The sequence below is a fragment of the Zootoca vivipara genome, chromosome 2 (assembly GCF_963506605.1).
Source record: "Zootoca vivipara chromosome 2, rZooViv1.1, whole genome shotgun sequence".
Classification (NCBI taxonomy): domain Eukaryota; kingdom Metazoa; phylum Chordata; class Lepidosauria; order Squamata; family Lacertidae; genus Zootoca; species Zootoca vivipara.
In genome coordinates this window covers 105,729,115-105,755,216 of record NC_083277.1, presented here as the reverse complement: position 1 = coordinate 105,755,216, position 26,102 = coordinate 105,729,115, and the positions used below count along the sequence as shown (strand labels likewise).

Sequence of the window (26,102 nt, the reverse complement as noted above, 5' to 3'; positions counted from 1 at the left end):
GCCTGGGCAGTAGATGTAGCCAGGGCACACGCTGAACTCCCCTTAGTGATTCATGCCAACACTTGCCATGTGTTTAAACCATTCGTTTTTATTCCGTTCTTTCTAGCTTCATCACAGCGAGAGGGTAAAAGCTGGTCTGCACAACCCCTTCTCCACCTTTCATTGTGTGTTTCTCCCGAATCAATACTGGTTTGTTTTTAATTCCCCAGAACCAGATACCACTACCACTCAGCAGTGACACACACAGGCCAACATGCCTTTCAGTCGCTGGCTGGGGGCGGGGGCAAGGGCAGATCTCGCCCGCTGCTACAAAAAGGCAGCCGCTGACCATTTAATAAGGGCTGGCAGACAAGGGATTTGCCATTTCTTTACTTGCGCCCCCACACTGCTGGCTGCATGGAGCGAGGGAAGGGGGTCCAAGGAGGAAAGGTGTTCATTTCAAGAGGTGGATGGCTGCAGCTGCCCTTTGTAAACGTACTCTAGGGCCGTGGCAATGGTCCGCATGTCCATCTCAATGCTTCGTGCCCAGTTTTCCACGTCGCCAATCTCCTGCCGGAAAGAAGAAGTCTCTGTCAAAACACTCATCTCTTTGCGTCTCAAACTACATGCACCCTGTTTCTCCACCTACCCTCAATCTTACTCCCAGACACCCAGTTAGGGCAGGGAGATTTCAGGCGAGTTCAAAGCACACTGTACAGTTCCGAGTTCTCTGATTTGGCCTAACTTCTCTGCGATCCTCCTTTGGTCCCTTCCTCTTTATGCAGTTTTTTTCTTTCTCCAAATTCCTCCTTGAAGCCCTCACTTTTTCCATCAAGCTTAAAACATTTGCCAAGTTTACCCTTGCCTCCTTGTTGTCTCCTACACTACGGACAAAAAGACTGCAGTCTCACTGGGGTGGAGACTATTCTCTATTGCTTATACCACTTGGTAAAATGCCATGTAAATTGACAGCACCCTATTAAGAATTACTCTTCACGAGCAATTCTCAATCATTTAAATAGCTTGCGACTTTATTTCAATAGATGAAACTGCTAACTAAGGTATGGGAGAAGAACCACATACCTGCCAGGATCAGGCATAACCAAACATGCTAATACTTCCAATTAATGTTCCAGAACGTTATACTCTTATCTTTGAAAACAATTCCACAAGACACTACAGCTATATATTGTGGGTTTTAAAACAGCTATATACGGCAGCTTTAAATAAATTTCTCTATGCAACACTTAGGGTGGAAAACTGTGCAGATATAAATTTCACACATACAATTTTGTGGGGCTAACATATTCTGATTATTTTCTCTCTCTTGCTGAGTTACCGTTATAACATGGGCAGCCCCATGCCCAGCAGGTGGAGCTCTCCAACTGATTATTACCTACGTACAACTGGAATCAGCTACAAAGTGTTCTCCATGACTAGAATCTGAGTCTATATTGTTTCGGCACAAAAGCTGTCAATTAGAATATGCAGGCTCTTGGGTTTCCCCAACGTGTCTCACTCTCCTTAATTCCAGCCAGGTGTTTTCTCATTCTCTGCTTCCCCATCCATACTTTCATGTTCTCCCTCTCATGTATAGGCTTAATACACAGCGGCATCCCTCACAGACAATCAGGAATAACCTCCTGACAGCAAGAGGAATGGACTCCCTTGGAAAGTAGTGGATTCTCCTTCCTTGGAGGTTTTTAAGCAGAGGTTGGATGGCCACCTGTCATGGAGGCTTCAGAATCATAGAATTGTCGAGTTGGAAGGGACCCTGAGGATCATCTAGTCCAACCCCCTGCAATGCAGGAATGTGCAGTTGGCCTATATAGGGATCGAACCTGCAGCCTTGGCATTATCAGCATCATGCCCCAACCAACTGAGCTATTTATTTGAGATTCCTGCATTGCAAGGGATTGGACCAGATGACCCTCAGGGTCCCTTCCAACTCTGATTCTATGATCACCTACTGCCTTGGATGTCAGGGACAAACTGTGACTACTCAGCAAGCCGCAATACTCAAGGGCTAATTTATTACTTCCAATTGTTCTGGCACACACCAAAGCCTGCCCAAATCCATTCTCCTTTATTGCCCATGAGACCATTTCTCTCCCTTGTTCTCTGTGCAAACCCAGCCCTGCTTCCCCATCCCCAAACCTCACCTCCCATCACCCATCAAGTCCTGTTGCAACTTTTAGGCTAATCTTGAGGTTACTGTGCAAGATATGTGCCTCCCCCGTATGAGCAGCTATCTCACCGACCTTCAGAGCCTGATTGAAGTTTTCCACCATGCTGATCCACTGGCTGGTCTGTTTGGCAAACTGGGCAGCCTGGATCTGCAATGTCTTCACTTCGTGGTCGAGCTTCCTTTGGTTCACATAGGCCTGCGCCACCCTAGAGCGGGAGAGGGAGAGAGAGAGAAAGAGAGAGGCTCAGCTATTAATTAAGACAAGTTGGGGGGAAACAGAGGATCTTTCTCTTTGCCAACCCCTCCATCGCTGTGTTTTCTGCTCGGCTCTTCGCCATTCCAAGTGGCTTCCCAGCTCGGAGCGAGCTAACCCCAGGGGCAGAGGCAGGCGCTGGGAGTCTGCAGCTGGGTAAGTTCCCAAGCTGTAGAGGATTTAATGGCTCAGCAACATCTGGCAATCATTATGCAGCAGTGGGAACATCTGGATCCTATCATGGCCGAGGCAAAGGCAGGTGAAGGGCTGGGCAATGATAAGGCGTGGTGTGTGAGTGATTTTTCTCACCAAGGGAGAAGAAGAAATCACCCAAACAAGGGTGGATAACAGGGAAGGGCAGGTCAGTTGCCCCCACAAAACAGTAAGGGTGTGGACAGAGTGGGGAGACTGCAGGCAGCCATGGTAGTTTCAAGATCTGTTGCTGCGCTGCTGTTATAGGAAGAGATAACGAGATCTAAAGCAATTCAGATTCAATTGGGTCGATCGCCTGCGTTTCAGGGTGGCAAGCTTCCATGCTTCCAGAACACTTTCAGAAAACAGTACAGATTTTCCTGCCTGAGGAATGGTTCTATGCAACTTGTACGTTTGACATCCAAACTTTTTTTTAAAAAAAATTACTGGCTCATGAGGCACTACCTGAACTATTTTGTATGCTCTAATAGCCATATGTGGGGTGGGGAAATGGATGGATGAGTAATACACCTAGTTAAAAACAGAACACTGGAGTGCCAACACCCCTCATCCTGCCCCATTTCAGTTCCAAGCCAAGAGAAAGTGATTTCTTGCCAAAAGTGGGCATAAAACCCAGGCCTCTGTTGGAGTAGAAGAAGTCGTTTTTGCCATAAGCGACTGGCAAGGGATCGGGAAGTCACAAATGCAGTCCTCTATTTGGTTTTATAAGTGTCCATTTGATTTTGTGTTCCCCATAATTCATACACAGGGTGCACTGTGGTTAACAGCAGGAAAAAAACCGGGAGGACCTTGCTCCACGGGACCAGCAAGATGCAAGTCGCTGTGTCCAGCCAGCACCTGTCTTGAAAATGAATGTCTTTTGCTTGGTAAACGGTAAAAGAAAGTGGAGCACCATGTCATTGTGGAAAGGCAGACAAATAAGCCCACCTTTGGGGAGCTGGAAGAGCTGTTGGAGCTCTCTTCTGCCATATAAATATCACCCTTGGAACGGAAACTGGGAGGGCAACTTTGCCTGTTCTGATCACATACGGTTTTATGACAACTTTAACGAGGTTAACTTGAGATATCCAAGTGAAGCAGATGAAACGGTTTTATACCCTGACTAGCTTAATAAGTAAACCGACTACGTAAGAGAGTGAAGAACACTTGCTATAAAGGCGAAGGCAGCTTGAAAGAATAGGAGAAACGCTCGTGGAAACTTTTGGCTGCCGGATTTGACTCATCCACCCGTATGCTGTTTACGATGCCAGGTGCTGGGCTATTACTGTCTTTCCCAGGGGAGAGGAGAAGGAAGCACTTGGCCAGCCCTATGGTCAGTGGCTGTTGGGTGCTTGGGAATCCCACGCAAGGGATTTTGACAGATGGGCAGGGTAACCCAGCTGTCAATCATGTGACTGTCAATAATAATGTTGTGTGACTGACAGCTGGGCAGCCCCGCCCAACTGTCAAGTTTGGACCCCTGAGGCTGATCCTAATAAGGATCTGGCCCAAGGAACCAAAAATGTCCCCCACACCTGCCTTAGTTGGATGAAACAGGTTCCTGAATGATGCATTATTTGTTCATGTAGTAGGAATTATATATATCCCTATTAATGCATTTACGGTTTGATAGGAATTTCATCTATGCCACTCTCTGAGTAAGCCTTTAACATCCCTTCATGAAATGTTTTTCTCATTTATTCCTGCCTAATGAATTGGGTCAATTAAGTTTCAGTAGCTTTTAATGAATTATTAATTGCGTTCTGATCCAGTCCCTTCTTTAATCAAATAGGCGTTTATTTGAGATTCTGCTGCTTAATCCAAGGTATTCTTTTGAGAAGACTTCCCTAGCCTTCAATGAATTATTATAATCCACCAAGTTCCTGTCTTTAATGAACTAGGCAATTAATAAAGTATTTTAATAGTCCTTGTTAAATTATTTAAAAATGTTCTTCAGTGAACTAATTATTTTTGTATTTTGTAAGGGGATATATTTTCTGGGAGGAAACCTCTTAATTGAGATAATGTATTTTCTTTTCTTACCTGACTGTATATATTTGGTTGAATTGTCACAATGGCACATATATTTGGCAAAAGACCTGGGTTAAATCTTTTTTTTAAATACGGTAATAATTTTCATTGATTTTAATATAAACAAAACAAGACAAAACATAATATATATACTCCATCCTTCTTCCCTCCCTTCCCCCACAAGTCCACTTCTGCCACCAGTAGACCCCGTGGGCGTTGAGAGCCAAAGGTGGTCCATTTTAAAGCTGAGTTTGTCCTCCCCCCTCCTCCCCCTGCCCCCCCTGCCACCAGGAGGCCAGGGGTGGAGGAGTACTGAGGTTTGGATTCCCCCCAGCTAGTCCTTCAACATACACACACAAACAAACAAATAGTTTAAAAATTCTCCAATTCTTAATTGCTTAACATTGTATTTGTGACTTCCTCGAATCTCTTCTTCCTGGTTTTCTTAGTTTCTTAATATAATTATAGCGGGTTTTCTATTCCTAATTCACAACCTTTTCCTTAAAATATTCACTTTATCCTCCTCCTTCTTCGTGCCGCCTCCCCACGGGCCCCCTCCTGCCACAAGAGGAACCCGTGAGGTGCGGCCTTCCAAAGGAGACCTGGGTTAAATCTGGCATATGGGACAGCCATGATTCTTGTGCAAGTAGTGAATCCGTTTGTTGGTATTGTCCTAGTGAGAGGTTTGTCATCAAACACTTCATTGCACACATTTTCAACAAATGTGAACAGTCTAACTCATCTGGTCAAACACGTTTCCAAAAGTCTCCTGTTATTCAACAAAATTTGCATCTTCTTACTAAGCTCTATAGTGAGGAAATACATTATGTGTGTAATAAAGTGTGTTAATTATATTAAATACTTTTGGGGGAATTTAAGGAAGTGTTTGAAGATTGTAAGATTAGATTATAAGCTTGTGAGCAGGGGCTCGCTTGTTTTAACTGGTTGTATGTAAGCCGCTCCAGGAGCCTTTTTGGCTGAAGAGAGGGGTACAAAATATGGTAAGGAAAGCTAAGTGATAGTTAAAGAGTATTTAGATTATTGTATGTGTCTGTGCTTCAATCAGGAACGGGCCAGCGGGGTTGGACACATTTGCTTGGATCTAGAGCTTGTATGAGCAGAATTCTACTTGTGTGATGCTCCTGCTGGCGCAGAAGTTGCCAACCCCACGGGCTGCATCTTAGCATCTGGAGTTGAACGCTGGCAAAAGGTGGACTGAAACAGAAACTCCGTTTGAGGAGCACACTTTACTCTTGATACAATCACACTGAGACTCTGGGTTTCCGAAATTAAGTAAGCTAATATTTATTGTTGGAAATAGGTGTGGAGATGCAATAAGCTGTGCTTGTTCTTGCATCTCAAAAGAGAGTTCCAAGTATGTCTGCTTTCATGAGGGAGGCACAAAGAATGGGAGAAAGGAAGTGAAGAAGTGAGGACAGCAACCCTAAGAATATTGGTCTAATGCTGATAGAAGATCACACAGGTCAGCACAAAGCGGCCCGTCGAGGATGCTTGGAGGTCCCCCTCTCCTTTCCAATGCAGATACATTAATCATATTTGATAATCAATTATGAGTTTTTTTCTCACCTGATATTCCTTTGAAAAAAAATTCCCACAGAGATGGGGATTATAATATTTCTTAGATGGAAGAAAATTAAGTCATTACATGAAAAGCTGGAGTGACAGTTAAGAAGCCTTGACCCACCAAAAATTAAGGATATAATGTATTGTAAATGAAGGACTAGTTGATACAGGTTTAGCATTGTGGGATTTTTTTTAAGAGGGCCATTTTAGTTTTTCAGCAGCTAGAAATGACAAGAGGAGGGAGCAGCTTGCTGTTTTCATCACAGCATTGGAAAACCAGGCAGAAATCTGGTCATACGATGGAGAATGAATCCTAACTTGGAAGAGCTGGATTCATGTACATATACATGGCAGAAAAATCATTTGCCTCCTTAAAACAAGAGATGTTTTGAAAAAGATACCAAGCAAGGAATGTTTTTAGCATGGCAACTGACAAAAGAGCAGCAGAATGCACCATTCCGTCTTTAATAAGCACGGAGCATGGAGAACTATATTTTTTCAAACTACCATTTACTGTATAAACACAATGTAGTCAAGTATGGAAAATATGGAAAATATTTTTATATCAATGGAAATTTCCTAGATTGAATTTCGAAGGAAGGATTACTCAAGCAATTATAGCTCAGGAGGTTATGTACGGATGTCGTGGGGCTGGGCGCCTTTAATTCTGCATTCTATCAAGCCCACATACAAATAGCAGCCAAGCTTTCAAAATTACTGTATAACAAAGGGAATTATTCCTCAAAGCTGAAAATCAAGCAAAGGTTGCCAATAGAAGGGAAGGGGCAGTACGGTAACTGCAAAAACATTATCATCTTAGCCCAGCAAAAGCCGTCACCATCATCTCTAGAGTGACCACAGGTGGTTCTCTGTGAGGGGGGCAAAGATCAGGATACCTTGTCCGCATACATTTTGCAAGGTGACAGTGAAAATGGCAGCACTGGGTTTTCACCTCACATTGCCTTCTAGCACCTGAACTGTGACAGACTCAGGAAGCTTGATTGGTCAAAGCAGAGGTTTTGTTTCCCCCCATCGCACCAGCCCTGGAAGTCATGCAGCTGGAATCCGAGTAACTCCCAGGGCAGCTAAATACAGCAAGTGTTTGGGAACAGTGAAGTAATCCCTGCTTTAAAATAGCAGGCAAGAAGCAGGAAGGTGAACAGGAGGCATGCTTTCTGTGCAGAAGTAGTGACGCCTGAAAGCTTACTTCAGATTTGTTTAACACGTAACGTTACTACTGCTTATAGACCTTGTTTTCTGTGTTCCCCTCCAATCTACACTGTGTGGCAATCTGCTTGGGAAAGAGCAAAGCAAGGGTAGCCATGTGCTCTCTCCCATCCTAAACAATCAATACAGACTTAGCAACGCTGCCAAAAGCCCCCAGGGAAGTGTGGGCCAGAAGAATGAAGCAGCAGAGATTTCTCATCAGCTAACCACAGAGCTGGATGGCGCCAATAGCAGAGACTGGACACCACTTGTCAAGGCGATAATAGGTCATGCTATAAAAATGCAGCAACTTCCACTTTTCATGGCAGTGAGAGGCAGGTCTGCAGCTTGGATAAAGCATAGGGTTATTGGCCCTTCTGTCCACTGTTTATGAATATTCTTTAAAATGCAACATGGACCACAAAGAGTTTAGCTGACCAAAATTAAGAAAGAATGCCCTTCTAATTAGCATGTTATACTTTGCTGACGTAAAAAGCTCTTGCCTTAGGGTGTTTTTCAGTCATTATTCCTGGCAATTATTCCTTCCGCATTGTGGATCTTAAGTCACTCTTCCAAAACCTTTGCAGTCAACACCGCAGGCTAGACACTTATGTTTTTTTAAAGCTAATATTCTCCCAATCATATCAAACTTTCTCAGGCTAAGGCAAATTGCTTTGCTGAGCAATATGGAGGTCTTGGCTAAGGCAAAAATCAAAGGAACTGGAAAGCTACTTCAGCAGACGCAGGAACTCTCTAGCCCAGTCTTCAATACTCAGCGCTAAGCAACTTAAAGAAGTGTACCAAGATGATGTTGGGATCATTATGAAAGGAAAAATAAAACTGCAAATATCATAATGCCATTTTACAATTTTATGATGCAACCACATTTGCAATGTTGTGTACCGATCCGACTGCTGTACTCAAAAAGGATATTACAGAACGGATAAGGACCGCAAATAGCAACCAAAGTAGCAACTTCCCTACAAGGAAAGGATGAAATGTTTGGGGCCTCTTAGTTTAGGAGTGGGGAAAGGTGACTATGGAGGGATGTGAGAATTTTATGCAATTATTCATGCTGTGGAGAGCAAATAGAGGTTTTCTTCCTGCCTTGTAATACTAGAAGCAGGAGTCATCTGATGAAGTTGAGTGGTGGGGAGTTTCAGGACAGATCAAAGGGAGTAGTTCTTCACATTACGTCTAGTTAAACTATGAAATTCACTGCCACAAGACATAGCATTAAAAAAAGTCTTCGAGATGCCTGGAAGTAAAAAAGCAAGGATGCTAGCTGAATCTGGGCTGGAGCAATATGGGGCTGGCAACATGAAATGCCCAACTCCTAGGGCAGGCCAGTTAGATGTTCAACATGCCGGGGGACGGGGGACGGGGACTAATAGCCTATGGATGGGGCCTGCATCACTTTTTTTTTGAAAGCTATGAATTCAATAGAAAGTGTATCATCATCTGCGATTGAGTTGGGCTCAGGAGATCCTTAAGGTATCCTGGACCCACATTTTTCAGGGCTTCGCATATAAACACAAGAACCTTGAACCTGACCAGGTAGGATACAAACAACCAGTGCAGATGTTTTAGCAAAGGTATCACAAGCCGTGAGCCGTTTATCACTGTCCGCAGTCTGCAGCAGCTGGAACTTCTACTGAGTCATGACTGTCCCCCACCACTATGCAGATTCTCAGTTGACACTTCCTTGTTAGGGAGCAATTTAGCAGCCTGAAGGTGGAAAACAGCTCACATGTCGAGATGGTAACATCCGCGTATGTGGTACTATTAACCAAAGATTTGTATGGAGCCATCATTACTCAGTACCGCTTACCCAACGTTCAGGTGGTCAACCAGGGCTTCAGTTAAGCTAGTGGCTGCAGCAATGGCCTCTCGCCTCCGCCGTTCTAGAGAGAGTGGAAGCAAAGGCCTCTTTAGTGTCATCTCAAAATGTCTATATGTTTTGTGCGAGCGGCACAAATCAAAGATGCATCAACACTAGCACTCTGTTTGCTTCATGCAACTTGGCCTCATAATGCCAGAACTAGATCGTCAAACATGCATGTGCTGTTGCCTTTTCTTCCAAGTTTGGTATTTTCATCTTCACTTCCCTAAGCAAACACTGAGGGCTTTTCCACACTTCCACTGTGCCCCCCCCCCAACTCGCTATTTAGCACTCAGTTGGAGCAAACCATTTGTTCAGATTTAAAGCTTAAGAGCATATTTTCCCTGGGAAAGTGTGGCAAGCAGCAAACCGATCTAGCCCGTGCTTTCTAAGCAGAGGACACGCAGGAGTGTGGCCGAGCCTTAAATGTGTGCACGAAGTTATATTTGTGCATCAATATCCTTCCTACTTAGGGACCCAGGTGGCGCTGTGGTTAAACCACTGAGCCTAGGGCTTGCTGATCAGAAGGTCAGCGGTTTGAATCCCTGTGACGGGGTGAGCTCCCGTTCCTCGGTCCCAGCTCCTGCCAACCTAGCAGTTCGAAAGCACGTCAAAATGCAAGTAGATAAATAGGAACCGCTTCAGCTGGAAGGTGTTTCCATGTGCTGCTCTGGTTTGCCAGAAGCGGCTTTGTCATGCTGGCCACATGACCTGGAAGCTATACGCTGGCTCCCTCGGCCAATAATGCGAGATGAGCGCGCAACCCCAGAGTCGGTCACGACTGGACCTAATGGTCAGGGGTCCCCTTTACCTTTACCTATCCTTCCTACTAATTTGACAGTGTGCTGGAAGGGGGACGCTGTGGCAGAATAATCAGAAGTAGCCTTTTTAAAAAATGAGTCTGGCAGTGCTCTTCAACCTCGGGTTGTTGTTGGACTACAATGCCCATCATCCCTGAGCATTAGCTAAGCTGCCAGTGGGTGATGGAAGTTGTGGTCCAACAGCAACAAGCCACCCAACAGATAAAGTGGCAGGGCACCAACGCAAACGGATGCCAAAGCGGAAAAACACTTTTTGGGCTTGGATAGCCCAAAACACTTCCCTCAGCATCCAGCAAGCCACATGTTCCCCACCAAACCTTGCTCCACAACTCCCCATTTCCTGGTTTTTATGGTTGCTGCGCTCAACGCAACCCTCGATTTCTACAAGTAAACGGCAGGAACCCAAAACCCTTCAAGTGTCCCTATTTTCCAGGAACAGTCCCGGTTTCTGGTTTGATCCTGGAAAGTCCCCCTTTCACTTAGGACGTCCCTATTTTCAGCTGGGAAATGTTGGGAGAGTATGGAGTTATCTCAACCCTGAGCCATTTGAAGGTAGCCCTGTATGGGGAAGTTTTTAATCTTTTATTGTGTTTTAATATATGCTGGAAGCTACCCAGAATGGCTGGGGCAACCCAGTCAGATGGGTGGGGCATAAATAGTAAATAATAACAATAATATAAAAAGTCCCTATTACATCGGATAAATGTTGGAGGGTATGGAGTTATCTGAACCCTGAGCCATTTGAAGGGGAAGTTTAATGTTTTATTATGTTTTAATATATGTTGGAAGCCATCCAGAGTAGCTGGGGCAACCCAGTCATATGGGTGGGGTATCAATAGTAAATAATAATATAGAAAGTCCCTATTACATCGGAGAAATGTTGGGGGGGGGGTATGGGAACCCGGAGGGCCCGAAACGCCATAGGTAAACAGCGTAACATTCCTATTCACAGCTGAGCTCAAACGTACACAAGGGAGTAAAGCAGAGGCGCCGGAAACTCCCGTTCGTTTGGCTCCTGACGGCCGGCAGGTACGCACTCCTCCCCCCTCCCCTTTTCTTCCCAATGACAGCCCTCTGGACCAATAACGACAACCCACAGCTGCCGCAAGGGCGTTTTCATTGGCGGTGGGCGGTTGCCAAGGCGACGCTCGGAGCAAGGCCCGCGCGCCGGGGACCCCGCGGTGCTTTGATTTTGCGTCCGAAGCAGCCGAGCTGCTACGCGAGCCCGGAGGCTTCGGAAGGGGCGCTAGGCCGCGCTCACCTTGCAGCTCTTTCCTCTCGCTCTGCTTCGCCTGGTGCTCCCTCAGCAAGCGGGAGAGCATGGCTGCGAAGAAGCGACACGGGGAGAGAGTCCTCTTCGCTCCTCTTCCTCGTCATATGACTCCAGCCGTCGTCACATGACTCGCCAAGCTCTTTCTTTCTCTTTCTCTCTCCCTCTCCCCCCTCCCCTCTTCCCGTCACTGGAGAAGCAAGATGTCGAAAATAGGTATAAATAACCCTTCGAGATATAGTTACCATCTCCCTCCCGCCATCTCGCCACGCCCTTTGAAGTTTTGCGTTTTTAGTAGAGGTATAATAGATACAGCTGAAATTGGAAAAGTGGGTGGGGTGAAAATTGTGTGCAATTGAAAACGTTGGCAGCATTATAAGACAGATCCAACAGTGTAAACAAGTTTTATTGTTGGATGCAATAATGGAATACTGAATGGTTTAGTTTAGGTAAAATATGCAGGGATTTACGATACGCAAAATGAACCGTGGAATGAGAAGGGAAGCCATTGACATTTTAAGGTGGTTTTCTGCTGCTCCAGAGAAGCGGACACGGAGCAATGGATTCAAGCTACAAGAAAGAAGATTCCACCTAAACATTAGGAAAAGCTTCCTGACAGCAAGAGCTGTTCAACAGTGGAATTTGCTGCCAAGGAGTGTGGTGGAGTCTCCTTCTTTGGAGTTCTTTAAGCGGAGGCTTGACAGCCATCTGTCAGGAATGCTTTGGTGGTGTTTCCTGCTTGGCAGGGGGTTGGACTGGATGGCCCTTGTGGTCTCTTCCAACTCTATGATTCTATGATTCTAAATGAATATTCTAAAGTGTAAAACAGGGGGGGGGTGTTAAAAAATTATATATAGTATATATATAAAAGGAAAAGGGGACGGGCTGGTAAGTTGGTCAAGTTACTCCGAAAACAACACTCTGAATATCTCCTTGGCTGTATCCTATTTTATCATAGGAACGCAGGGAGATGTCTTCTATATATATGTTGTAAGCCACTCAGAGTGACTGGAGGAAACCCAACCAGATGGGCGGGATATATATTAAAATTATTATTATTATCATCATCATACTGAATCAGACCATTGAGGCCATCTAGTTTATTGTACCTTGGTTCTTGAAGGGCTTAGTTGTCAAACAAATTGGCTCCTGAACACTGAAAACTCGGAACTGAGTGTTCCGGTTTTCAAACTTTTTTTGGAAGCTGAGCATCCGACACGGCTTCTGCTTGAGTGCAGGAAGCTCATGCAGCCAATCAGAAGCCGTGCCTTAGTTTTCAAACAGACTTCCAGAACACATTAAGTTTGAGAACCAAGGTACCAGTGTATTGTCTACACTGGCTGGTCATAAATTTGGGATTTCAGGCAGGGGACTGTCTCTGCCCTGCCCTGCCCTGCTGTTCTACAACTCACTTAGCCACTGCCCTTCCCCGTCATGGCCATCTGTCATGGATGCTTTAGCAGAGATCCCCGCATTGCAGCAGGTTGGACTAGATGGCCCCTGGGATCCCTTCCCGCTCTACGATTCTATGACCATCAACCATTCCACCACAAAGCTGGTGCTCTAGCATTCTTATTCCTTCTGGACTCCCTGCCTGCATTTAAAAAAAAAACATCCTGAGGACCATTTCAGCAAAGTAAACAGCTGGGTGCAACTTTAACATAGGGCTGTGTGATTCATTTATGCATCCCATGGTTGCTTTGTCGCAAGAATCTCCACATGTTTCTGCATATATTTTCCCTATTCCCTTTCCTACTGGAGGATTGCTACACATTTTCATGCACACAAATGAGACACTTTTTGCTCACAACAATTTATGTACGCTTATTTTTATAATGTAAGTACGGTTTTCCTATGCCCTCAGTCTGCTTCTTTTGAATGCGGATCTCCAGTTTTTGCAAATGTAAAATGCCTCTAGATCTCTTGGTTGGTAAGATATTTGACTTCTGTTAAGCAGTGTGAAAGCAAATTGCAAGAATGGCGCACTGGAATAGTGAGATGTGTAGTAACTTCTACAAAGTTATTTTTGAGAGTCTTACAAAGGCTCCTTTCATTGCCAGTGCTGCAGCATTCTCGTCAATCCAAGCTATGTCCTGGGCATGTAAGTCTTTTGTTTCAGTTCTCCTTTTCTTCAGATAGTTGCCATTTTGATTTATAAATTAAAATATAACTGGCCATTCATAGACCACAGAGTCCTGTTTTGTTGAATATGGGCAGTACAGTAGCTTCAAAATGGAAATATGGCATTCATATGAAAGAAGCCTCTCCTCTATCCCAGGTTATTCTGCTTTTACATGTTATCTCCCATGCATATTAAGCCTGCACTTAGAAGAGACCATAAGAAAAAAGAAGAATATGTTTTGCTGTTTACTTTATGATGGGCTGGAAAGATGATGATCTAAAATGAGCAATCAGTAAGGAGCTGGCTACGGTACAGGGATGAACTTAGCCGCTATTGCTAAGAGAACCAAGGAACATTATCGTAATCAAGGTTTGTTGGCTATGCCCTGTCATCGATAACTGTAGAGGGAGGGTGAGTCAGCAAACTCTGACACAGCATCTGATCTCACAGGATTGATTAGCGTGTGAATCAGAGTTAAGAGCTGGATTAAAAATAATAATGCTGCTTTGGGGCTGGATCAGGGACACTGCCATTTGTAATGGACAAGGTGGGGAAGAGCAACAGGAAAAAGATAAAAAGAACAAAGAAGTCCCAAGAATAAAGGCTGGACAATTGGATATGATACATTGAGATCTATGTAGCTGTGATATAGTACCCAGCTACAGACGGTGTGTGAGAATCTTGAGGAAATTTTCAGGAACTGCAATTGGGTTTACTTGCATATGCATATATTGAGGAGATGGCCATCCTGACATCTTCATCTAACTCAGGCATCCCCAAACTTCGTCCCTCCAGATGTTTTGGACTACAATTCCCATCATCCCTGACCACTGGTCCTCTTAGCTAGGGATCGTGGGAGTTGTAGGCCAAAACATCTGGAGGGCCCGCAGTTTGGGGATGCCTGATCTAACTGTTCAACATACCTCATTGATTCTAACTTTAATCGAGTCTTTCATTTCCCCTGCCATTTTTCTTATTTCTTTCAACATCATCAGCGGTCTCCTCTAACTACTTTCCCACTGCATTCAGGTGCCATTATATTCTTCCCAAAACCCTGTTTTAATCCATCCTCAGGGCAGGGAACTCTTTTCGGTCTGAGAGCCACATTCTCTTCTGGACAGCCTTTTGAGGGGGGTCGCATGTCAGTGGTGGGTGGGATTTACTCGCAAGTAAGTCTTGCTATGTACAGTGGAGCTTTGTTGTTGTTTAGTCGTTCAGTCGTGTCCGATTCTTCATGACCCCATGGAGCAGAGCATGCCAGGCACTCCTGTCTTCCACTGCCTCCCGCAGTTTGGTCAGACTCATGTTGGTGGCTTCAAGAACACTACCATCTCATCCTCTGTCGTCCCCTTCTCCTTGTGCCCTCCATCTTTCCCAACATCAGGGAACAACAATGGAGCTTACACCAAGATAAATAATCTTCATGGGATTGCACTCTTACAGTACAATAGAATACCTATTTTATGTAATAAAAGAAGTGTAGGGACAGGCTTGTACTCTTGTACCTGGACTAAGGAAAGGCCCTATGTTGATGTATTATTACCTTTGACATCTGGACTAGTGTTAAAATTTATATCAAGTCATATAACATTTATATTAAAAGGAGGAACATCTGGGGAAAGGGGTGGGATTTCCTGGGGAATGGAGCTGGGGCACCTGTCACTTTTTTGATGACATAAAGTAGATATTCAATTCTTCTTACACTGTTAAGCATGTTTATTCAAAAGTAGAACTCCAATGGAACTTATTTTGTTGTAAATGTATACAATTTCAGTCTCGGTCATGCACATGATACATTGTCTAACAGCTCTTTGACAGTCCTTAACAACAGTCAGCATTGGACGCTTTAGAGAAATATATAACAGAGGCTAGTGTAAATAGGTTCATTCCCCAAATAGCTTGATGCCTGTCCACTGGCTGTTTTAGCTAATGCCAGCCAGTGAACCCCTTTATCAATTAATTTTGCATCCTTTGAACATTGCAGTCCCAAGGGAACAACTGAGTTCTGCAGGTTGATAAGATTATTTAGCACTTAACATTCTGGTAGGTGCTGTGCAAAGCATAAAATTGATAGGTGGTTGCCAAAATGATTTGCAGTGTAACAGAAATACCAGAAAAAGGAAGATGGGACAGAAGCCAGAAACGTGAAACAAAAGAAATTTGAATACATTACTTAAATATATGGCCAGGTAGAATGGCCACTGACTGGTGGAATCTTTTCTTGGAGGAAGAAGCTTAATGGGAACATTGTTTTAGGGTTGCTAAAAAGAAGCAGAAAAATATGGTGTGTTGTGAATGTTTGGTGCTTGTTCTATGCGACTCCATTGATCTGAAACAATATATGCACATTAAAGTAGGAATGAGAAAAAGCTGGCACCACTTTCCTTTCATCCATGTGTAGAAAAATAAGAGGCTAGGATGTCCTGCATCATCAGGGGTTGAATTAATTGAGTCACTGAATCCCTTCCTACTTTATGATAATATGACAGTTTCTGGGGGAAATGTACGGGCTGCTCACGTAGCCAGCAGTTCTGATTTTAGTAGCAGAATTGTGTCAAGGGTGCCTGTATAAATCAAGATTGGAGTGGAAGGTTTCAGGGGCTGATGGGAGTTGTAGTTCAGCAACATCTGGAAGGCCAAAGGTTCCTTACGCCTGATATAGCCCCATATTAGTACTGTAGTTGAGAAAAGTATTTGCTTGTAGAAAGATGAAATCTGTAGCTGGAAGAAGGAAGGAGCACAAGAGTTGGAAATAATTTGAGAAGCTGAGATCTGATAGAGATACATTGGATAGATCATATAGTAGGGTTTGTGAACTGCGGGAAGGGAATGGAAACTTGGCCTGATTTTTAGAGTCCCAGGGACATAACAGATCAAGTTACACCTAAAGCAACTCTACATACAAGGGTGACTGATCCACCCACTGGTTCCCTGTTGGGGCTGGTTTAATTTTGACAAGCTCTGCACCACTTTGGTGACTTAAAAAATAAAAGTGGTATAAAAATGTAGGAAATGAATGTTCGTTTACAGTAGCTCAGTCTGCAGTGTGCTCAAGCAGATAGTTACTGTCCTATTCCAAAGATGCCTGCAGAACCAGAGGTGCAGATGTCCTTTTCTGATCATGGGGGAAAGGTTGTCATCTTAAATATCTCTCTTGCTACAACCTTCCACAGCCTGGGCTACATTTGTAGCCCAGATATTTTGGCCTATAGCTCCCATCAGCCCCAGTCTGGCCATTGGTTGGGGCTGATGAGAGCTGTGATCCAAAACATCTGGAGGGCACTAGGTTGGGGAAGGCTGCTCTAGTGTTTGACTTCCCATTTATTCACTGCTTGATATTTTAATGTGTACTTCTCGATAGTTGGATGTTATTATCTGGAATAAATAGTGAAGGTTAGTTATTCTCTTCCCCCCGCCCCTCAATGGAATAAGCATTCATAGGTGTGGCTCTTTGGACAATTTCTCTTTTTGCTCTGTCCTTCTTTACATATACTTGGAAAAAGAAACCAGTGGGCCCAGCTCCCTTGTCACTCACTTGTTCTACATTATTGTTCTACATTATACAGTGGTACCTCGGGTTAAGAACTTAATTCGTCTTGGAGGTCTGTTCTTAACCTGAAACTGTTCTTAACCCGAGGTACCGCTTTAGCTAATGGAGCCTCCCGCTGCCGCACAATTTCTGTTCTCATCCTGAAGCAAAGTTCTTAACCCGAGGTACTATTTCTGGGTTAGTGGAGTCTGTAACCTGAAGCGTCTGTAACCCAAGATACCACTGTATGTCTTTTTAGCCCCACCTACAGTACCTCCTCTTGAAAGAGGCAAGGATGGATAGCCTCCCCTAGGCTAGTCAGAGTTACCAAAGGAAGATTTCATGGCTGACTGCTACCTTGGCTGTCAAACCTCCTCCTCATAGTTAGTTGAAAGCTGACCAGATAGTTTGGCTGTTTCACAGAAGCCAGCGTGAATGGAGGTTTGAGTTTTTTAAAAAGATTTTGTTGATTCCAAGAAAGGGCTCAGAAGTTTACTGAATATTCTAAACAAGGAATTATTTTCACATGTCAAATTCTACTGCTAAGCTAGGGTTGCCATATTTCAGAAAGTGAAAGTCCAAATGCAAAAGTTGTTGAGCTTTTTAATGTAAAGTTGTTGAGCTCTAAACCTTGAGGTTTTAGAGCTATTTCCCCCCAGAAATCGCCACTTCCGATATGGGTTGCCATACATCCAGATTTTCCCAGACATTTCAGCGATTTCCACCCGGACGCTGTTTCCGATGGCCGAATCCCAGGCATGTCCGGGGAATTCCAGAGGTATGGCAATCTAGCTCAGCTGATGCTATCTCCCTGCCCCCAACTTAGTTGTTAAGGAAAAAGCTTCCCTCAGAATTAAATTTGGAGAAAGAGAGAGCTGGGGGGGGGGGTTGAGAGAGTGCCTTCAACCTAATTTGGAAGTTGGCACTCCCATATCAAGGAAAATCTCCCCAGCTACCACTTATGAAGTAACAACACCAGGGAAAAAAAATCTGTATCCGTTCCCAAGAGGGACGTACACACTTTCTGTCATCTAGAGTTAATGCGGAGAAGTAGCATTTATGTAATGCCTTTTGTTCTTTCCAAAAGGCCATCCTGAGACAGCTAGAGGGTGATCCCTTTACTCACCACCAATGCAGTGTAGTAGCCTCCGATACCAAACATGGCAATTCTGCTGGGGCACAAAGTATGATTTCGTAAAGTGGAATGATGAGTGCATAATAAAGAACTTGGAGAAACGGGTCGCAATTGTGAGAGACTTTATGAGACAGATAAGGAGGGAACCTTTCAGAAAAGAAAGCAAAGGTGTTTAAAGTACAGTGGTACCTCAGGTTACAAACGCTTCAGGTTACAGACTCCGCTAACCCAGAAATAATATCTCGGGTTAAGAACTTTACTTCAGGATGAGAACAGAAATTGTGCTCCGGCGGCACGGCGGCAGCAGGAGGCCCCATTAGCTAAAGTGGTGCCTCAGATTAAGAACAGTTTCAGGTTAAGAACGGACCTCCAGAACGAATTAAGTTCTTAAGCTGAGGTACCACTGTAGTCTCCAGTTTGTTTCTCTCTCCATTTCAACACCAGTTCATTGGTGCTGGCTGAAGCAATATGGCTTGCAGATATCCCTTTTCCACATATACATTGTAAAAAAAAAAAAGTTGGCTGTCTCTCTCATGTTGTCGGCAGTGACCTGTCTTCTGTATCTATTGTTGAGCATCCTGTAGCGTAAGCCTGCTTGCCTTTCATCTTACATACCTCCTGGTTGTATTTATTATTCTACCTGAGTAAATGTGTGGATTAAAAAAAATATATATTGGAGAAGAATTGTGTGCACCAGTCCAGCTGGGAAATGTAAGAAAAGGCAGGTATCAGTGTGCTCAGAGGAACTCAGATTCGCATAAATGCTTTGAAAACAAACAAACAATGTAAGGGAGCAAACAAACAAACAAAACCCAAGTGGTCTAAAAATTCTATGAAACATTAGTGGCTTAAAATGCAGCTAGGTAATTCCCCCCCCCTCAATTCAGATTGCAGCTGTTTTGGGGAAAATGCATCAAAACCCAGTATTTCATAAGGGTTGGTAGGATAGATATGGATTTTGACTAATGTCAGCTGTATTCTGTTTCCCAAAGCAGCAGTGTGAGCACACTGAATGCAGAGAAAATGGATGTGTGTGCACAGCCTAAATCTAGAATGAGCTTCTGATGTGTGGTATAAAGAGTCTGCATGTCTGGATATGGCATTAGAAGTTTGAAAAATGCCCAACAGAATGACTGCAGGGGAGGTTTCATACCCACCAAACACTCAGCTGTCAATCAAATTCAGCTCCAGCCCAATAGCTTCAGTGAACACCGCTGCAGATCCAAAGACAGTGTTTGTTCTCCTGTGTTTCCTAACTCCAGAGTCTGTTTATATTTATCCAATCTGACCCATGACATCCTCCCAGACAGGGTCATTTTAAAGATATTACCAAGTGGGAAGGGCATGCAAGCTGAAATCTTTTGCTTATGAGCCAAGCTGCCCGATATAGCATGGAGCATCTATTCATGGGTGTGGGTGTGTGCGTGCAAAATGGTGGGTCGCGGGAATCGAGAAATATACTCCCTGGGATCTTAAGAAGGAATTGGGTCAGTTCCCAGATTTTGTTCAGAATAAAGCACCCAGTTCCCAGCAATGATTATGCCCTGCTCATGACAGTCTAAAACTATGTCAAAAACTGGGAGGTAGCCAGGCAGGTGGAACATGAATGCAGATTTAGGGCACCAGAAAGAGTATAGAAGGGGGGTCCCCCTAAGTGACAGGTTCCCACTTTTTGATTAGTAAAGTTGCAAAATGAATCCTGAAAAGGACAACCCTGCTAAAACGAGAACAGCAATCCCGAGGGACTGAGGACTTCCAAGTTCCTGTGACTCTTGTGCTGTTCTTTCACCGCTGTGTCCTGCAAATAAGCTGGATTCCCGGGGACGAGGGGCCTCTGCCAACGCTCCAATGCCTCTTAAAGCTTCTGCAGCTGTTTAAAAATAGCCCCCATGTACTGGAAAATGTGATGGATGCTTTCCCTCCTGTTATGTGGCTCATGGCCGGGGTTGAATTAACAGGACTCTTGGTCTCTATTTTTCAATACGTTTACGGGCAACTCTGGACTGAGTTGGTTTGAACTGGGGTTCACCAGGTCTGAATCCCCAGAGCTTCTCAAGTGTCAGGGATCAACCCACAAACATCTGAAGCAAGTTATTCATGTGTCTACACTGATATATGCCCAGGCTTGGGGAAATATTTCCAATTTCTCATATCAAATTTTTAGGAGCATAGGCATTTCAGAGCCTGGGGTTTTTCAAGCTCTGGGTATTCCAGTTTATGAAATAGCTGCTTTCAGTGTTTCTGGTCTTTGCTGATTGCATTCTAAAGGTAAATTGTGGGAAATATGCATAGATGGTCCCTACTCAGCCAAGGGAAATTACTCTGCGAGTGTGGCTTTCTCCTGATTGAAGTGTAGAGTGTTTGAGGACCGGGACATCCGCAGAGAAACCAAAATACTTGTTTAAAAAGCTATTGTACTACCATCCTTACTATATGCTTGTGAAACATGTACCACTTATAAACGCCATCTCCAACTCCTCGAAAGATTCTATCAACGGTGTCTCCAAAAAATTTTACACATCACTTGGGAAGACAGGCAAACTAATATTAGTGTACTGGAAGAAGCAAAGATCACCAGTGTTGAAGCAATGATTCTTCAACATCACCTTCGTTGGACTGGTCATGTTGTGTGGATGTCTGATGATCGTCTTCCAAAGCAACTACTCTATTCTGAACTTAAAGATGGAAAGCGTCAACAAAAGAGGTTTAAAGACTGTCTCAAGGCAAATCTTTAAAAATGTAGTATAAACACTGACAACTGGGAAACACTGGCCTGCGAGCACTCCAGTTGGAGAACAGCCTTTACCAAAGGTGTCATGGGCTTTGAGGACACTCAAATTCAGGATGCAAGGGAGAAACGTGCTAAGAGGAAGGCACACTTGGCAAATCCACACTGTGATCAACTCCCACCCGGAAACCAAGGTCCCCACTGTGGAAGGACGTGTGGATCCAGAATTGGCCTCCACAGTCACTTACAGACTCATTGTTAAAACCGTGTTTATGGAAGACAATCTTACTTGGCTACGAGTGATCACCGAAGCAGAAGAAGAAGATCTTCCACGTACAAAGCATGTAAGGGAGGTTGTTTTGGGTGGCATCATCATAACAATTGCTGTCACTATTTCATTTGAAAATTGTTGTGCGGATTAATTAGGTGTTCCAGTGATGATTAGGTTTAGTGACCTGTTTTTCAATTTCATACTTAATAATTGAATTATAATATTGTTACTGGATAAGCATAATTATATGATTGCAATGGGCAGCGGCCAATATTGAAAAAGGAATTTATCATGCTTATACCCTGCTGCAATAAATATACATTTAGCTACTGACACAGTGCAGGCTGAACGGTCTGTGGTTTTTCAGGTTAAGCTTCCTCCTCCTTTAATTTCTCAGCCTTGAAGGCTTGAGGCAGGTGTTAACTTTTTTCCCAGAGAGTTGAAGGATCTAGTATGCAGACCAGATGTTAACTGCACTTGCAAGTTTTCTTTTAACAAATCAAGGTATTGACCTAATATGGGAATTTAGAATTTCTCTTGTGGGCTAAGACAGTGGTCTTTCCCTTTTTAAAAAAAACAAAAAAACACAAACCTGTTTGAGCATAGAAACAAACGTGGGAGAAAAAGAAACTCTTTCTGTGAGTTTGTGTACACCATTGGAAGTGATGCTTCTCTCAGAATCACTTTCAGCTGTCTTAAGAACAGGTATCTGAAGAAGTGTGCATGCACACGAAAGCTCATACCAATAACAAACTTAGTTGGTCTCTAAGGTGCTACTGGAAGGATATTTTTATTTTGTCTTAAGAACAGTTATTTGTCTTCAGCACTCTAAAGCAGGGGTAGGCAACCTAAGGCCCATGGGCTGGATGCGGCCCAATCGCCTTCTCAATCCAGCCCGTGGACGGTCCAGGAATCAGCGTGTTTTTACATGAGTAGAATGTGTCCTTTTATTTAAAAATGCATCTCTGGGTTATTTGTGGGGCACAGGAAATTTGTTCACCCCCCCCCAAAAAATAGTCCAGCCCACCACATGGTCTGAGGGGCGGTGGACTGGCCCACAGCTGATAAAGGTTACTGACCCCTGCTCTAAAGTATTTAATACTTGTTAAGAAGAGGAAGTTGCAATATCTGATGAGAAGTGGGCCCTTGAAGGTGGGGAAGCTCTCTTTCTTGCTTTTCACGGGAAAAGTTTTCCTCATAATAACCCCTGGATCTGCGGTTTCCCGATTCCTCACACCTGCTTCTTCTTTCATAGCTTTCCTCTCCATCATGTCCAGTAATGGATTGTAGGAAGGGGGCGTGTTTGCTGTTTGAAAGCTGTGCTCCTCCTAGCTGCAATACAGAATGGGAGAGAGAGAGAGGGAGAGGAGGGAGGGAGGGAGAGAGGTTTGACGGAGCAGGAAGGGATGTGAGGCAAGGTTGCCTGAGGATTTTTACAATCTCAAGCTGCCTAGGCAGGCAGGCAGGCAGCAAAAAGAGCAGGCGTGTGACAGGAGCCAGGCAACTGTCTCTAAAGCCACGGGAGGGAGACTGCCGGGAATAGTTGCAGTGGCATTCCCCAACCATTGTGCCTGCAGTGAGCCACCAAGCATGTCTGGGACACTCTACTTTTGTCTCTTCTGCCTCAGCCTCCACCTCCTAGGGAGTTCAGCCTTCAATCTGGATGTCACCGAAACCATCCTCAAGTATGGAGAAAACGGCAGCTTCTTTGGCTTCTCAGTGGCATTGCACCAGCAGCTCAGACCACAGCCTGTCAGCTGGTGAGTTCCGTGCCGTGCATGACGGTGCCTTATTCTGATTTCTCTCTCTCTCCATATGGCAAATCCAAAAGGTGAGTGTGAGGATTTGCGCGCGCGCGCGCACACACACACACACACACACACACACACACAAGGAAGATGAGGCACTGAAGTCTCTCCCGAGCCATCAAACTTGCCTGGTGGTCTTCTGAATTTGACGTGTTGGGTTTTAAGCACTGAAACTCTGTATGTGGGTGTGAATTAAATAATCTCTGCTTCGTTCTCTATTAGAATTTAAAAGTATGTCCATTGTGTCTTCCGCCTTGGGACTGAAATTTGTGAATTGTGTGACCTGTAATACTTCCTTTGCCACTGCTGAGTTATTTACAAGGTGTTCTGCACTGTGCTTTGGTTGTAGTTGGGATTTGTGGAAGGTGCTGATGTTGGGGAAAATTGTTTCTTCTGCCCCTGGAGTGGGTGGTGTTTTTTTTAAAAAAGGAAGCATAAATTCCATTCTTATTATGCTTTTGTAGTACATTGTTTGCAGGGTGGAAATGTGGACACACACAGACCCTCATTACATTCTCCACTGCCCATCCCTAAATATTTATAATATTTCTTTGGAGGGAAGGGAATCTTTGACCTGCAGCATTAGTTGCCAGACTTTGCTTGCTAACTATTGTCTTAACAAACCTTTTCCCTACAGCCTCTCCACCCCCCACTGAACACACCCCTCTGAATTTCACTAATGAACCAGCTGGCATATTTTGAAATGTTTTGTTTGTCCATGTGTGTGAGCTGTTTTCTGGAACGCACCCTGATATTTTATTTTATTTTTTTTGCTGCTTCTGCTTCTGCTACTGCATCCTGGCGGAGATATGAAAGGTCAAATTCTGATCAGTTTCCAAAGATGAATGCAGACTCATTCAGTGACCGTGCAGCTTGATCATTGCTGAATGTGGCTCTCCGTTTTCCAAGGATGAAATTCACAGCCAGCCACTGATTGCCACAAGGCTAGGGGTGGATTCTGATCGTAGTATCATCTTAATTTTCTCTAGGGTAAATGTAAGGTCACTATACTGAACTGAAGCTTGTGGAGCACAGCCATTCCTGCATCCCCGCCCTCCGCCGCCATGCCTTGTAGTATATGGGAGTCGCATAATTTTGAATGGACAGAAAGCTGGCCATGTGGCGAATGGTCAGGCGAGAAAAACCAGGGTGTGGACATATTAACCTCTCATAATGGTGGTTTTGCAAATGCATTAGGAAGGCTTGGCTGGAAGCATCACTATGAGGCCTGTGGTCCCAAAAGACCGGGGTGAGATTATCTGCCTTTAATCTGGACAAGTGGGGGAATTCTGGTGGCTTTCTTTTAAGTGTTTGATTTCTCCTGTGTTTTGCTGCGATGGCAATGTTGTAATCTGGGAGTGGTCTGCCCTCTAGCCCTGCCCTGAGGGTACCACACAGCATGAAGCTCCTAATTGCTCTGAATGTGCTCCTAAGACCCTGCTCTTCAACAGGCAGCCTATAGGCCACAACAGACCTCCTGAGCCGCTTTGGCAGACTCTTTGCCTGTCTGCGTCTTCCATTCACCCTTCACTGAATACTGTTGCTTGGAGCCTAGCTACCTTGTTTTCATAGGATAACTGTGATTGTATAGTGTCTTAAAGAAACATTGCACCCAGGACTGCGGCACCAGCAACAACTACAAACAGGAATTGCCTAGGATAAGGGATGGTCTCGGTCCCAGGTCAGCATCTGGGCTGGCTAATCCCACAATTTGAGTAACATTCTCTTAAGGCTAGCTTCCTCTGTAAACTCCCACAATTGATTTTGGAGCCACTCAAAGCCAGGGCCAGCCCAATACATTTTACTGCCTGAGATGAACGATGAGATGGTGCACCACCCCCAACACACACAACTTCATGCACAGAAGCAAACTGGATGAACCGTTGAATAATACTTCACATTTAATATTACTTCTACTTAAGAATGGCTGGCTTGCTTTGTTTTGCATTGCTTGGAGCCTCTCTTCAATACACGATCCTGGGCTGCAGAGAAAGAAGTTAGTTCTACTGCTGCCATTTAACGGCATGGTCCAGTGGCTAGGGAACTTGAGCGCTTGATTACCTTGTTTCAAGCCCTTCTTGTTTCATGAATCCATTCATTTGTCTTAAACTTCAGTTTCCGTCTGTAAAATGGGAATAATAATATCAGGATCATGAAAGCAAACCAAGTGCAGACTGCAGAGGACTCAGCAGGCTAATGTGCATCATAAATGATTGTTCATTATCAAACTAATATTTATTTACCTGGAGCTCAGAGAGGCTTATGTAGGTCTCCCAGATAACTTCCCATCCGGGCAGCTCATGTGACCAAATCTTTGGGCCCTCCAGAAAACCTGTTTATTTGCTTCCACAAAGCTTATGTGGTTGTTATAATATATCTAGTCTTTATTGAGCAAGTTCTGATGATTAATTTGCAGGGTGGTTGAATGGCAATGAGCCTTCACCCTGATTTTCTTGTGGGGCATTTGCATGCCTCTATGTGAATCATTTGCTTACCCTACACTTTTCAATGCATTTCCCTATCACTTTCCTTACTGCAGAAAACCCATTATATAAAAAGAAGCCCTTTGATTCACTTTAAATGTACAACCCTAAAGTTCCTGTGTACTTTTGAATTTCTCCTGCAAAATGTCATTATTCTGGAGGCATCCCTACTTAGCTTCAGCTGTAGAACAGTATACAGCCTTCAGGCTGTAGCACCAACAATGTGGTAGAAGACCAGAAAGGAAATGATTATCTTCTAGCAGGGAGAATACCTAGTACTTGAGCCCTGGTTCTCAAAGACTGTGTCTGCAGCTGAGGACTTGTGTGTATCCAGTGTGTATGGGATTTATCAGACTCCTGCCATCCTTGCTATGATTCACACGTCCCATTTTTCCATCTACCCTGCGGACAGAGCCAAGTACAACCAGCAGCAATGTTGGCATCGCGTTCTCCTGTGCCATGTTCATGCTTAAATGGGAACATACCATAGGGATACTGTTTCTCTTGCAGGAGCACAGAGAACTCTGCAAGTACAGCCATAATTAAATCACGAGCTTATAGAATTCCACTTGCCACACTTCCTATGGCATGTCCTCCCTGAAACAACCAAGCCCAGAGAG

The 26,102-nt window shown here is 44.2% G+C and overlaps 2 protein-coding genes across 6 annotated transcripts in view; one reads left to right on the top strand and one right to left on the bottom strand.

Annotated features, from left to right (window-relative positions):
• Positions 1–68: 68 nt before the first annotated feature.
• BLOC1S1 (biogenesis of lysosomal organelles complex 1 subunit 1) lies at positions 69–11,539 on the bottom strand. The gene is made up of 4 exons (XM_035103886.2): positions 11,398–11,539; positions 9,265–9,337; positions 2,241–2,373; positions 69–549 (listed from the first exon to the last, which is right to left on the bottom strand). Exons 1-4 carry the CDS (start codon positions 11,456–11,458, stop codon positions 439–441), a joined length of 378 nt encoding a protein of 125 aa, XP_034959777.1. The 5' UTR covers positions 11,459–11,539; the 3' UTR covers positions 69–438.
• Positions 11,534–26,102, top strand: part of ITGA7 (integrin subunit alpha 7) — a 71,462-nt gene continuing 56,893 nt past the window's right edge. For all 5 annotated transcript variants that reach the window (XM_035103880.2, XM_035103877.2, XM_060271997.1 and 2 more), the window contains exons 1-2: positions 11,534–11,622; positions 22,820–22,951. In XM_035103880.2, coding sequence (XP_034959771.2) covers positions 11,534–11,622; positions 22,820–22,951 — 221 coding nt within the window. The remainder of the gene's footprint in view (positions 11,623–22,819; positions 22,952–26,102) is intronic.